This window comes from Hyposmocoma kahamanoa, unplaced genomic scaffold (assembly GCF_003589595.1).
Source record: "Hyposmocoma kahamanoa isolate Upper Pololo Valley unplaced genomic scaffold, ASM358959v1 77, whole genome shotgun sequence".
Classification (NCBI taxonomy): domain Eukaryota; kingdom Metazoa; phylum Arthropoda; class Insecta; order Lepidoptera; family Cosmopterigidae; genus Hyposmocoma; species Hyposmocoma kahamanoa.
The window spans coordinates 441,871-457,417 of NW_020653926.1; the positions used below are offsets into that span (position 1 = coordinate 441,871).

The window sequence follows — 15,547 nt, forward strand, 5'->3', positions numbered from 1 at the left end:
CGAAGACTAAAGCGTGATTGACGCTCTGTATACGATTTTAACGCCCTGTAAGTTTTACACTTTTTAGCGCGGACCCGACGTCCATATAATTGTAAGTCAATGAATTAATACGTAAGGAACGCAATATAAAAAGTTTAAAGAAACAAAGGTTCACTATAAATAAAATAATGACAAATTATCGTGTCATCTATAAATATTTTTGTATGATACAAAATGGCGTGTTTCTGTAGTTTCAGTTTTTACACGAGTAATTTATAATTTAAATACACATTGTATTTTGAATTATTTTTACCTTTTTAAGCTGATGACTTTATAGCCAAGGCTTAGTAAATAAATAAAAATCAATTCATTTTACGGTTTTTCTAATTCTAAAAAAACAAAGTAATGTCCATACCAACTTCATTTCACCCTTGTTATCCGATTTCCTACTTTAAAACAGTTGTGTGATATATTGTCAAGTTTCATAGCTATGTACTTAGAATAATAACGCATAGAAATCTAGTCCGCACACGCTAAGTGAGGCAAATTGAAGCGCTCCCAAAGGGCCTACACGAGCGGGCGGGCCTTCAGTGCTCAAGGTCAACTTGCACCGCGAACAGCTCCAGAATTTTAGCTAAAAATGACGAAATGTGCGGTAAATGAGTGTAAAAATACTTCAGACAAACATAAAGTAGATACTAACATCACATTCCACAAGGAAGTAACGCGTTTCAACTTGTATTTTGATATAAATATTCACTAATACCGAAAATTAACCTACTACTAAAACTAGCCTACATGAATTTGGTTTTTGCCTCACTTGTGACAGTTCGTTTGATATGAAACTATCATTCTATGCGTTATTATTCTAAGGCTATGTAAAATAAAAATTATTTTTTAGTTAATAATTATATTTAAATAATGAATCATTCATAGTAATTAAATATTAATTTCTTTATTTTAATATGAATATGTTCCAACTCTCGACTCGATGATACATCAAGTACGATAGAGTTGCAACAAGGTTGTAATTATGGAACATGTAATACGCGTATTAAGCAATCAATTTAGAAAAAAATAACACTTTTTTTATAACTATAATTTTCATAAGTTGGTCAATTTGTATAATGTTTATCTTTGGCTATATAACGTCTATGAGTGTTTATGCTTGATATTATATTTGACGTCATAATCATCAACCCATTTATATATCCCACTGCTGTGCACGGGTCTCCTCACAGGCGAGTATTTAGGCTGTTTAGGCATAGTCCGCATTGCACATCAATAATATTAAACATAGAACTAAGTCCAAAATCATGGTATCACGATTTCTTTGAACTAAGATAAACGATTCTTTTATGGGGAGCTAAGTACGTTTTTGCAATAAGGTTCCGGAGCATATATTAAGATTATCATTACCTAAGTTTAAAAGTTACAGCTGAAGTATTTTAATTGAAAAGTCATGTTACAAAATTGAAGAGTATGTATTAGATAAAGACTAATTTAACTGCCTCCGTGGTCGAACGGTTACCATGCCGGACTGCCACGCAGAGGTCCCAGGTTCGATTCCTGGGCCGGGAGAAATATTTGTATGGCCTACATTTATTTCTCTCGTGAGTTTGGGTGTAATTTGTGGTTGTCTATGTGTGTCCATGGTATCCGCGACACAGGGTTTCCCTAGTGCGGGGCTATGTTGAGTGTGTACGTTATTATTATTATTATAAAGATGTGTGGAAAGACGACATGAGTCTAGATTCCACACAATTATGATTCAAAGAGTATTTTCATAGCATTAACGTTAATTTGAAAAGAGCAATCCCCAGAGTTTCTATCTCGTCCTTCTTGGATCGAATCCTGACAGATCGAAAATGTTTTCTAAGTGTTCGATCATAATGGAATATCATGGTGATTAAATATCGTGATATTGAATAAACTTAAAAATTAGAATTTATTAAAGCGACGCCTCTTGTTAGCTGCTGGTAGTTGTAAAGGTACCTGCCTGAGTGAAGAAATAAATTTCTCACAGATGGCGTTACGGCAAAAACGTCGTTAAAAACCAAAATCAAAAAATTTCGTTTCGTGACTTAGTTGGCATAGAGTCTGGCACGGTTTGCTGGAAGACTTTGGTTCGAATCCAGTCAAATCGAGCGAATTTTTTGCAAGTGTTCGATGTTTGTATTAATAGTTATTTAAACTATTTATTTCCGCACACATTAACATAACTAACTAACCTTAGGGTCGTATTCTAGAATTCTACTCAATGCTCAAGTCAGGGTTTGAGTACGGTTTAAAGCACTCAAAATCATACTCACGTCCCTGACTTGAGCATTGAGTAGAGTTCTAGAATACGACCCTAAGTACCTTATTTTTAACATGCGTCATTTAGCTTTGTGAAGAGAAATAAATAATTGTGTATTTGTTGTTTGTGTTGTGTTTGCATAACAAAACTAAGCTTAAAAGATTACTTATAAATGCAAAAATAACTTAAATTAATATATACATTAAATTATTTGTGTGTGTTCGACAGTCTCAGCATTTATTGAGCGGCAGAAGTCGTTGGTTTTCCAGCCTGCCCCCGATCTTTGCAGACACATTTGTAATAGCGCTTGTTTCGCAAACTTAGTACTCGGTAACATTATAAAGGGAAATCTGAATAATTAATAAATAATTTAAACATCATTGCGCATTTTACTCCGCTCTAACTGCGATTCTAATAATCTACTGTATGAATTTACCTATCCATGTATATAGTATATTATGTACACCCTAATTCTAAACCAATGTATGACAGTAGAAAATTATATGTCTTATTTAATTATCTATTGCCACATAACAAGGCTAGTTCAGGAGTGTCTCTTTCTGCTCGGTGAACATTGTTTTGTTCATATGTTGGTTAACAGCGCGTAAAGAAACTTTCTTATGTAACGGCGGTGGTAAGTTATTCCAAATTTTCGATGCAGCGTATTTGAAACAGCCCCCGAACACTATTGCTCTGTGCTTAGGAGCTACAAGAAGATTTGCTGCTCTTCTACGTGTATGCCTTTTTTGAACCTCCCTAATGCAGGTAAGTTTATCAAACAGATAGTTTGTTTTTGTCGACGATGTTGTGCACTTAGCAGGTGAGATGTATCTGTCTTCTGGCATCCATTTTTAAATTTTTTTTTATAACAAATAATCCTACAAAACGGTATGTATATACACACATCAAAAAAAGTTTGCGATCAATAGCATAAGCTCCTATAATTCTTTAAATTTAACTTTATCAAGAAAAAATCTATGTTGTATGCTTTCTTTAAATAGGAATACCCTGTTTGAAATTAAAATATAAAACTATTTTTTATTATTTATTTAAAAAAAATTGAGCCATTAATCATAATGTAATAGTGATAGAAATTTCATAGAAAGAAAAAGACTTTAATTAAACTTAAACAACAATTTATTATTAAAAGGTGTGAATTCAATATAAAATAACTCCTCCCCTGGCTCGAATACATGCGAAGATCCTCCTGGGCATGCTGAGGATCAAGTTATACAGTATTTCCTGGGGTAACCTATCCCATTCTTCAATAGCGGCTTCCCTGAGCTCTGGAACTGTCTGGGGACGTGGCTCACGGTTCCATACTGCTCGTTTAAGAGCATGCCACGCGTGCTCTGTTGGGTTTAAGTCGGGCGAGCCGGCAGGCCAGTCTAATCGTGTGATATCGTATTCTTGAAGAGCAGCATTGACTCGTTGAGCTCGATGTGCGGGCGCATTATCATCGACCAGTACAAATTGGTGCCCATGGTTTACTCGGAATGGTCTGACGATATCATCAATAGCAACTGCTTTGTACATGTCTGCTGTCATGAAGCCCCGATACGGGATCAAAGGCGTTCTAGCTCCAATCATAATGCCACCCCAAAAGGACACCGATTTTCCGCCTTGCTGAACTGTTCCAGTGGCAGTTCTTTGTCTTTCACGGTCGCCTGGTCTTCTCCAGACACGGACACCTCGGTTATCTGGATGAGTGCTGATTCGGGATTCGTCAACGAAGAGACAGTTTTGCCAAATGTTTTCGTCCTCACCTTCTTCATTTTGCCGAAGTCTAGCCCACTGCAATCTTCGTTGTTGACGTTGCCGGGAATTGAGCGGAGCTCGCCAAGACCTCCGTGCTCGTAATCCAGCCTGGTGCAAGCAATTGCGAACGGTCTGCGTGCTAACTTCAAGCCCAGAGGCGGCCCTGACTTCTGCTTTTATTTTAGTGGCGTTGATTGTTGGATCACGGGCTGCCAGCAATCTAATTCCAGTCGTGTTCAATGTGCGATCGGAAACGGACGCGCTGCACTACTTTGTGAGAATTATTTTAATTCGCGATTTTGCGCGGCTTAGGCTGCTGCATGTACGTAAGTGACAATGTGTTCCCAACAACTCATTGTCAATGAGTTTCTGGCATTCGTGCAGAATGCCATCGACACAATGGATGAAGTCAGCATCGAGCAGATCTGCAAATCTAATTTCAACGAAGATGAGATTTGCAGTGGCAAGATGCTGCTGTTCCAGAGCTGCGGCAAAGCGCAGCAGATGCCATCTCGTCGGAGGGATGGAGGCTTGAAGAGTGTTCAGGATGTTACTGCATTCTTGAAGAATACCGATCCGGACGACGTGCCTACTTTCGTGGCGAAGGAGCTGCACAAGTTGCCTCCGGTCACCTTTGACCACGTCGACGTCACCAGGCTGTTAAAGGACATCACGTCCTTGAAGTCGAGTTTGGCTGAAGTTCAGTCAAAATTGGAGGCGTCGGATAACTCCATAAGTGAGCTACGTGCCGAAGTTGCGTTGTTACGCAACCCCGCTTCGGTATGTAGGTCACCGACAGTCTCCTACGTCAACACGCGTCGCGGGGCGCGAAAAGCATCCGTCGGCAGTATTGAGTCGGCTCGTATGTCGCCGGTCATTGCTGTTGTCAATGCACCGTGCCCCCCTGCCCGCCCCTCCGCCTCGGAGGTTACGTCACCCGTATGCACGTCATCGCCCGGGCGTGCATACGCCGCTGTTGCCGCGACTATTAGCAGCGGAACCGCGACTTCAAAACCCGAGTTGCGGAAAACTGCAAAGGGCGGTAGTAAACCCCGAATGCCTGTCTCTGGAATCGCAGGTGCCAAATCTCAGAGGCAGACCGACAGGTGCGACGAGGACGGCTTCACAAAGGTGGAGAAGAGAAGAAAGAAACCCACCAGCCGAAATCTATGTGGCACAGCTCTAACGGGACAGAACTTCTTGCTTCGTGCGGCCATACCGACGACGCAGTTGTACCTGTCTCGACTGCATTACTCCACGAAGTCTGAGGATATAGTGGAGTATATCCGGTTGAAAGCCCAATTCACCCTGAGGGTCGAACGTTTGGAGTCTCGCCACAACGTTAACTTTAATTCGTTTGTGGTGAGGGTCCCAACGGCCCATCTGTCGACCTTCATGCAGGTAGAGTTTTGGCCGAAGGGTGTCAGGTTCCGGCGGTTCAGAGGAACGATACATGACACTTGTTTGCGTCGCACGTCGCCGAATAGTAATTCGTGTAAATAGTTAATATTTTATATGTATGTTAGTTTGTAAGGTATGTATCAATAATAATAATAATATGTATGTTAGTCTGTAAGGTATTTGTTATATGGGCCTTAGTTGCCTGAAATAAATGAATAAATAAAAATAAATAAATAAAAAATAAAAAAAAATAATATAGCGCTTTTGGGCAGCTGTCAAAACAGTTGGGCGACCGCTGCGGGGTCGGTCAGCTAAATTCTCCATTCCGTGATACCTATGCAACGATGCCACGACACAGGATTGAGATATAGCAAGTCTGCGTGCTATTACTCTCGTGGTGTATCCTTCTTCCCTCAAAGTTACTATTCTAGCTCGTAAAACCTCTGATAATCCTCTTGGCATTTTTTCAATCACAACTTTCCGCGAAAAATATCTTGAATCGCTTATAATTGACTAAATCAGATTTCTGAATGAGCGTAAGCTAGGACTGAAAGCCTTTTTATATGAAAAAACAATTGAACGGGGTCATTGTTTTATGTTCTAATTTATTTTTAAATAAAGAATCTAAAAAGAAGAAAAAATCATAATATAATCAAAACAGTAACAAAAAAGATTTCAGTTTTTCGAAATGATCGCAAACTTTTTTTGATGTGTATATATCGAATGTGTCACTATTGATTGGTCACGGCGTGTGTATTATATTGCAATACGTTATATACGTATATAATAACAACTAGAATAATAGTAATAATTTGACTGCGTAGTAAAAATTGTACTAGGTATATTTCTTTCTAATAAAAAACAGGTACACCAGCCACTCTATGTCTTGTAAAGGTTTATTAACATATAAATTGGTATTTGTCATGCGGGCCGCGCCGCCGTGATAGGGCACGGAGAGGGGAGTGTATTTTATGGGGGAGCGTGTGGCAGGTGACTTCGTGGACTTGATATTGCCCTCAAAACACAAACTCGAATACTATTTCGATAGCTGCTGTGATTGAGCGATTATATATACACGAGATCAGCAAGATCTTGAATGAATCTATCATCATTATAGATAACTTAACCATTAAACGAATTTGTAAACCGATTTTTATGATTATTTTTTTGTTGGAACGAGGTTGCCTCAGTATTGGTCCCATTTATCAGAAACTCGATTTTTTTTCCGAAGTAACGTAACCGTATACTACCGTACTGAACCGTAGTAACCGAATTATAACGAAACCTTTCAGGTTATGTTGGATGTTTACCGCAAAGACACGATTAGGTTTGGTTACGTTAGGTTAAGTTAGGTTTGAAAGAAAAAACATTTTCCTCTCAAAATGACTTTCGAGGTTGTGAAATTTCGATCAAACGTTATTTCTGGAATATGTCATTTCGGAGTACTGATTGGTAACCCCCATTTAAATTTGAAGTAAATGAATGAATCTAGTTTCGCTCATTTTCCGATAACCGATTTTAATAAAACTTGGCAAATAGATGTAATTCCACGTACTTTTGATGTCGGTTTTTTTAGTATTCTACTGTAGTACTGAGATTATATTTTTATGTATTTTACACATTGACTTACAATTATATGGACGTCGGGTCCGCGCTAAAAAGTGTCCGAACTTATAGGGCGTTAAAACCGTATACAGAGCGTCATTCACGCTTTAGTCTTCGTTTGTTCGACTGACAGCGAAGCAAGCAAAATTAGACAGTACTGCGATGACATTACAATTTAAATTCAACGTTTTAGCTTTTTCATATTCCTTTACATGTCACTACGTTTAAATAGGTTGACTTGGGACATTTTTTTCGTGCTTTTTGTATTAGACCCGTCGTCCATTTACTTGTAAGTCAATGATTTTACATTATAATATTTTTCTTCTTCAATTAATATGCACACCCGTTGGTAGGTCTATGTTATACCCACTTATTTCTGTACTAATTAAATACTACAAAGTTGTGTGTACCAGTAACAGATATTATGTTTAAGAACAATTCATCTTACCACAACTTTTTGATACAAAACTATATTTATGCTGTTGGTACACCTTTATAAATAAATAAATTACTAAATAATCATCGATTTTCATCATCAGCTTCATCAAGTAACGTGACGAACATGTCATGGGCCTGTTGCTAAACGACACGTCTGTCCATAACAGTTGCAATGCAGCTCAAAGGGCTTTGCCACTGCGCCCGTTACCCTGAGACATAGTTGACAAGTCCCATGTGTCCATGTCCTCACATTACTGCTTAGCTTATTATTGCTTAGTATTTCCCTGGACGAAGGAGCTTTACTACTACGAACTTACCTATCTGTTGAATTGCAACAACCTGCAGCTATGGGAGTCAAATCTGTCTTCGTGCTATCGTCATTCGCGCAAATTAACTATCGCGCTTTTAAGCTTTCGCGCAACCGTCTTCGGTTCGTTCTTAGTACTTATTTAAACCACTAAGTTTTTACATAGCGATAAAGGGGTGTCGTATTTTTCAAAAAAATTGTTCTTCAAATTGAATAAATAAATATTTAAAAAATTTCAGGTTCCACTCTCTGACCACGACTTAATAATTTCAAAATTTCAAATTATTTATCTCTCAGATAACAGGATCCATTGATGTTAGTAAAAATAAAGAAACAAACTTACAGACTATTGTTAGTATGAAATTATAGTTATAAATTACTTAGAAACTAAAATGTCATGTACTTACGAGGCATCTCGTGCGGAATCATTGTCCGTACGAGATGCCTCAGTACAGGCGCTCTGTGGTCGTTTGCAACAACTCTCAGAACGCTGTTGTCACTACCCCGGAGCCTACTAACCAAAGATGCTACCTTACTCCGCAAGACCACATTAAAGCAGCTTGTATGGGATAGAGCAAACATTGCAGAGGCACTGCAGTACCGGGGTAGTCTCAACATCATCCTGAACACGTTGTTGTACTGGACGCGAAGGGAATTCAGCGACCTTTGCGAACAGCTAAACCACAAGCCGCCCGTGTACAGACCTTGACAATACGCTTTAAAAAGCGTAATTTTTATTTGGTCCGTACAGCTATAATAATGTATTGTAAGTAAATTTATTTAGACTGATCTTAAAATCAGTACCATTGTGATTGAGAATTAATGATAATTATTATTAGAGACAGAGAAAGATAATTTAAGAAAATGGAATCATTTAGTTACGTCATTTAATTTACACTTTAAATGACGTTATCTCAGGCACATGGCATATGGGAATTCAAGTTTATTTATTTATTTAAAGTTTACAATAAGCAACCTCTCACAATAAAAATATAGTAAAGCAACATATATGTTTACAAATAAATTGATGATTTTTACTATTATAATAAAAAGTGTTAGAATAAGAGTGAATGACGAGTGTAAAGGAAAGGAATGAGTGAGAAAATGAAAAGGAAGAACGGTGGTAGGGAAGGAGTGAGACGGCAGAGAGATTTTGGTTTTTTACACGTGTGCCTCATGTTTTTTGTAAGAAAAATTGAAGGGAAAATAAAAGAAAGACGTTACGAAATCCTTATTTTATTGGAGAAGAATATCCCACCCCATCCCACATATTATATAAATAGATAACGAAAATAGATAATAGTATTTAATAAAGGTTTTTGTTAGATCATGTAATAACTTTCAGGCGACGCCAAAACGTGTCTTGTATTGGATACAAGCAATCGGCGACTAGACGCGAATATTAACATTTTCATACGGCCGCGTATCTTCGACGTGTTCAATCAACCTCTTGGTTATGCGGGTAAGGCACTATAGTATATATATGCAAGCACAGGGACCTTCTAAGTTCAGGTCCTAACCCCGGATCAGCCCGTGTACAGGGTTGTCACAGACCTTTGTCACGGACTTCATCCGGTTGTCAAGAGGCTGGTGCCTCGGGTGACCCACGCTCTGGGTATACATAGGTACAATACTCCCTCTATTTTTCAGATAGGTACTGGAGCTGCAGACACGCTCAGTTCCCGTTGTGCATTGCAAAACTAACGGTTGCCACCGTTAAGCCGTTGTCTCCCCAGTTTTCAGAAATCTATGCGCCTGGAAGGTCCGGGAAATGTCTAGCTCATCCTCTAATGGCTCTCCGGGCTAGTGCCGGAGATGTCTATCAAAATGTCCTGTGACAATGTGCTTACATAGCTTCCAACTTCTATTTTCATACAATTCATATAAAATCACCACAGTAACTGGTTGCGGTAGTTGGATACTGTCGCCGGTTGCTGCAATTAGTATGAAAATAGAAATTTAGATAAATAAATAGAAAAAAAAGACACGTTTACACGGCGCGTAATACCTTTTCTATATAATGATATAAACGATATGTCAATGATATTCACAAACTAAGGTCTCCTGCTGGACATGGACAAAAGGTCATTAACTGTCCAAAATAAAATCTACTGACGTTAGAAAAGGGAAATATATTACTTATGCTATGGGGTATAAAACCCCTGTTACTGCCAAAGTAATTAATGCCCTTGTAAGGTTTTTATAGACTTTTTTTACAAAGACAGAAGGGTTTTAAGGCAGCCAAAGTCACCCTAAAAACGGTAAAGAACGATGTCCTGTCTACTAACCAATCGATCTACCCTCTTAAATTACAATCTATCTATTAAAATACAATTATTCCTCATTTACCATCATTCTTATCTAGCATCAAAGAATTTCCCACCAAAAAGTATCCAATGTCTTACCTTCTTTATTTAAAAAAAAAACTTTTTTCTTTATTTTTAAGGCGATACCTTTACCTATTTTATTACTGGCTGATAACAAACTAATCTTCAAAGAAGACCTCTTAAGAGAATATTTAAAAAACTATAAAAAGTTAACATCCACTGCGGGGAGATCAGAAGCGGTCGTTCCAATAAAACGGGCTAATTTATGCCCTGGACCGAAACCCGAACGAAATAATACGACCATACAACATTATTCGGCTTATAACATTTTTTTCGACTGGCAACCCCATATAGAGGCTCTATGTATAAGCTAGCCTACGCCGCGGGCGAAAAAAAAAAGAAATTTGAAAAAAGAAGCCCGTGATGAGGTAACGAACGAGGCGCGGTTGGCGCGTTCCTTTTTTAAAGTCCCGCCGCTTCGACGTGTGTGGTCTGGGCGCCTACTATGGAAGTGTTCGATAAGCTTTCGACCGATAAGGTTTCGTGTACATTTTGTATGGATTTTCACTGTTTCGTTGATTGTGAGATTGTGTTACGCTTTTTTGTGATTTAGGTGTTACGAAAGGATTTTGTTGTCTATCAGGAAGCGGTTTATAAACCGAAGAGATTTATATAAATGTAAATAAGTAATAGTTTATTTCCAATCACAATAGCCCTGATCTTAAGATAGGTATACACAAAAAAATATTTACAATAATATGTTAGGCCATTGTGAGAGACCGTAACCTGTACTAGGATACCCTGTGTTACAGTATTACACTTGATCTATAATGTTTCAAAGTCAAAGTCAAATAATCTTTATTTAATAGGTAAGCAAATTACACTTAAAATAGTCGTATTGATTAAACTCATTCGTAAAACAGATTCCCCTGAGAAGAATGAGCATAAATAGATGTAATGGGTAATTTAGTAGAGCGATTAGTGAAAGAGTTAATCCAGGCAAAAGTACTGCCTTGTTTACATATTCCAGCAGCAATGGAAGAATTACTGCGTTTCAGAGTGAGTCAGAAAGAGTGCTGGTGAAATTACAGGCACATGGGGCTTGCCAATTATGTGTCGGCGACACTCCGACTCAGTGGTAGTGCTTCTCAGATCTTTGCGACTTAAAACCAAAGCACCACTCAAAAGTGGTATTGCAACTGTTATGGGCAGGCGTGTCGCTTACCACCAGACTCACGACTTGTTCGTCCCGTCTCTTGGTATCCTAAAAAAAAATGTATTAATGTATATTATACAAATTGAAAATTTCATGTAAAGAGTAATAATAATAAAGGAAAAGAAAACAGTGTGTGTGTAAATATTGTCTGGACTCTTCGTAATTAGCATTATGTATGCTTTTCAGGGCAACGTAATAATTGATTTAGCATTTCACACCTTTTTTTATTATGAGTTATATTCATGTATAATTATGTTCATGTGTAGTATGGTAACATATTTATTAGTGGAGAACGTTCGTTTTCAAAAAGTAAGCAAGATCGTATGTCGTAGTTACGACGAAAATGTCAGATATGGCGGTTAGTGTGTAGTGGAACAATATATCACTTTAGTATATTTCTGTAAAGCGCCGCCATCACATAATAAATTTTCCGGTTTATAATACTCTTTCTTTAATTTAATAATTTATTTTTAAAGACAAATGCTCTTTTTCTAATGTAATAATTATTAAAATTCATGTATATAGTTAGTTGCGGTAAATATGCAAATAGCAAATGGGGAGATATTAGTAGTTTCAAATAAATTACAAAATGAGCTTTTAAGAACGAAATAACTCGACAAAAAAATCAAAACATCAACAATTACATAATACATAATACAATTATTTTTAATTTAATCCGGAACCAAAGTTTGAGTAATATTTTTTTTAATTATTATTTTTTATTTACCATGCGTGGTCTGCAATCTAGCAATCTAGAAACGTATCCTAAGTCATGATATCGAACTTAAAGTTTTAAAATAACCCCCTGACTCTACACACGTTCGAAAATTAAATCTTATATTCTTTTTAAAAGATTCCAAACTTAAATGGCGTGCACAAAAATTTTCTGTTCAAAGCTGGCGTGTATTAATTTTGTTTTTAGATTATTGTTTCAAAATTTTAAGTTCAAAGTATATGCAATTCCAGTCGTAACGACACGTACGGATTTCATTGAAATTTTTAAGGTGACAAAAATTACAATTTACGCTAATTCAGATTACGTACTACTGATTATGGGTTCTTCTTCCATCTATCAACGAGACATAACTCGGCTTTGACACTTTTAAAGGCGGATAAAGTGCAAATATAGATGGCGTATATTCCATAAGGAACTGTGGTTTTTCTACATAAAATATGTCTAACAAATTCGTTCACATCTGTTCAGCCTTTTACTTGTAGTTATAGATCAAATACAATTTAAGTAAATGTAAGAATTGCGCTTCAAACTACAAATCGTTGTTGTTGGTCAAAACCTGTAAGAAAATAACAGTGAAAAAAATAAGGTTGTAAAAAAGATACGAGATAGGAGTGACAAAATGGGCGAAGAATTGTTTTCCTGAAAAGATGAATGTTTTACCGGATTACAATTAATGTGTGTTATAAGACTATTTATTTCATTTTAAAATTTTATGCTTATGATTATACAGGGTTATTTTTAAAATAGTACCACATTTACACAATTATACAATTTTGTAGCAGTGCAGCGCCTTGTCAAAAAGTTCGTCCAAAAAGTTCGTACTGCCTTACCAATTTCTGCCGCCAAACAGTAATGTGAATTTTATTTCGTTACGGTTTCGAAGGGTAAGGGTGCTGGTGAAATTACAGGCACATGGGACTTGTCAACTTATGTCTCAGGGTAACGGGGGCAGTGGCAGTGCCCCTCAGATCTTTGCAATTTAAAGCTCTGAATGCAATTGTTAGGGACAGCCGTGTCGCTTACCACCAGACACACGACTTGTCCGTCCCGTCGCTTAGTATTATAAAAATATCTCGCAGAACTTTTTACAAAACATAATAAACTCACCGAAATAAATCTTTTAAGTTTTATTTAGTACTATCTGACACTTTCTAGACCTGTATTTGTTAAAATAAGTTCAAACGTGTAAGCGTCTCCACGACGATTCCCACCCCCGTCCTGCGTAGAGTTATTACCGTTTAGAGCGATCTATTTAAATATATTTCGTATAAAAGTCAAATCTGATGAATTACTAAAAGTTATGTAACAAAAATTGTTATTTATGATGTTAGTAACATAGTCCTGTGAGATTGTTAGTATTTAAAATCTCACCCTGTATATGTAAAAATAAGTAACTCTTTTTTTTGTTGTTCACTATTATTTGTGTACATTTTCTAACATAAGCATTTAAATGTGACTGTTTCTAACACTAAATGGATCCATGTGGCCATGTTTATTTGATTATTATTATTATATCCACCACTTGACTTACAGTCGTAATTAGGATTACTTATGCAATTTATTCAGGGCAATATATTTTGGTGTAACGAACAAGTCGTGCGCCTGATTGTAAGCTACACGCCTGTCCATAACAGTTACAATGCCACTTCAAACCGCAAAGATCTGACACACCACCACCGCACCCGCCACCCTGAGACATAAGTTGACAAGTCCCATGTACCTGTAATTTCTCCAGCACATTTACCCTTTAAAATCGGAACACAGTAATGCTGACATTACTGCTTGGTGGCAGAAATAGGGAAGGTGGCAGTACTACCCTGGACGAACTCTTTTACAAGGAGCTCTACCGAAACTATGACCAATGAAAAAAAAACAAAAGAAAATCACTGTTTCATAATCAAATATTTGCTAAATCGAGATTCACAGCACAACCAGTTTTTTCTTTTCGCGCTTTCATGGAGGTTACTTAGCAAAAGTTGCTCCGTTTCATGTGCTAAACCTGCTTTAAAAATACTTTCTATTATTTTTATTGGAGCCTGTACAGCAAGCCGCTTTCATTTAATACTGTAATAAATAACTACCAATTCTTTTCCTAGCCACCTATTCAATATTTAATTTGACATTTATGGAGGTGGCTATCAGTTTTTAATTGAAAGGGTTATTTTCATTGATAGCCACTATTTTCCTTTAATAACGCTGTAAAGGATGATTTTATTACATGCTTTTAAGGTAACGATGGGCGCGGTATATATTTAAGTCAGTAGTACGTATGTTTCAACGATTAACTACTGAAAGTAAATGATATGACGTAAAGAGCAAGTTTGTATGTAATCAAGCAAATAAAGATGGCGGTCGATGTTTTTTTTTCATATGGTACTGGTGACCTGCCTTCAAATATGTTTTCCTTGAGAAAAACGTTTTGTGTGGAAATAAAGAAATCAAAATATTTTTCCAGATTTTAATAGCGTTTGTATATAGAAAATATATTATATATATATTCTATGTATATAGAAAAATAGTTTTATTTCCTATGCGTAACAACCGCGAAAACGTAAGAATTCGATAATAAAGAAATAGTTCTTTTTTTTATACCACGTATCGGGACGAACAAGACGTGCAACTGGTAGTAAGCGGCACGTCAGTCCATACAGTTGCAGTGCCACTCAGAGCTTTGAGACGTAAGTTGTCATGTTATGTGCCTGTAATTTCACCGCTGCTTGGCGGCTGAAATAGGTAAATTAAAAAACGGCCATTAAAACGTTCAACAGTTATATTTAAATATTTACAGAATATCACAAAGTAGTTTTCATTAAACTTTTTTAGGGACAAAGAGGCTGCCTGATATCAATATCGTAGTAGGTTGTTGACTAAAAAAATATAACCACATTTTCCAACTCTGGTACAGGTTCGTAAAAAAAAAATTGGAGGAATCCCTGGAGGTCTACTAAAAGAGTAGACCTCCAGGGATTCCTCCAATTTTTTTCAACGAAAAACGCATGTTTCTTGTCGCAATTCCATTTCAATGCGAAATTTCGTTCGAACGAAAATTGTTAGACGTTTAGTTTTTCGTTACATTACTGTAATCCATGAACATCCGAACGAAAATTTGATTTTGACAGATAATTCTTCGGAATTATAATGTCAAATTGACGAAACTAAAAGTGCTACTTTTTGATTTTCTTAAATATGAATTTTGTTAAAAATTTGATTGAAATAACTGCAACAATGCTTTCGTTGATCGAGGCTCTGCCTGTAGAACGTTCAGAGTGTAGGAAAAACCGACGTCGCCGCCATCGCACCAGTACAGCCAACTACGTATAAATGTGAAATTCCCGACGTATAGTTTATAGGAAATTACAGACTAAATCGGCAATTTATTATTGCATATCACATTGCACATTTCTATTTGAAGAGTAGTGCCAAGAAATAGTGCGCCTTAGAATAATAACGCATAGAAACCTAGCCCGCACACGCTAAGTGA

General features: G+C 36.9%; 1 protein-coding gene across 1 annotated transcript; it reads left to right on the forward strand.

Annotated features, from left to right (window-relative positions):
- The first annotated feature begins 4,269 nt into the window (after positions 1-4,269).
- LOC113232684 lies at positions 4,270-5,594 on the forward strand. The gene has a single exon (XM_026467457.1). The coding sequence runs from the start codon at positions 4,373-4,375 to the stop codon at positions 5,537-5,539; it is 1,167 nt and encodes a 388-aa protein (XP_026323242.1). The 5' UTR covers positions 4,270-4,372; the 3' UTR covers positions 5,540-5,594.
- The last annotated feature ends 9,953 nt before the right edge of the window (positions 5,595-15,547 follow it).

Bases quoted from the DNA above. Each gene is read 5' to 3' on its own strand.
- LOC113232684 (XM_026467457.1), top strand. From the start codon at position 4,373: ATGTGTTCCCAACAACTCATTGTCAATGAGTTTCTGGCATTCGTGCAG.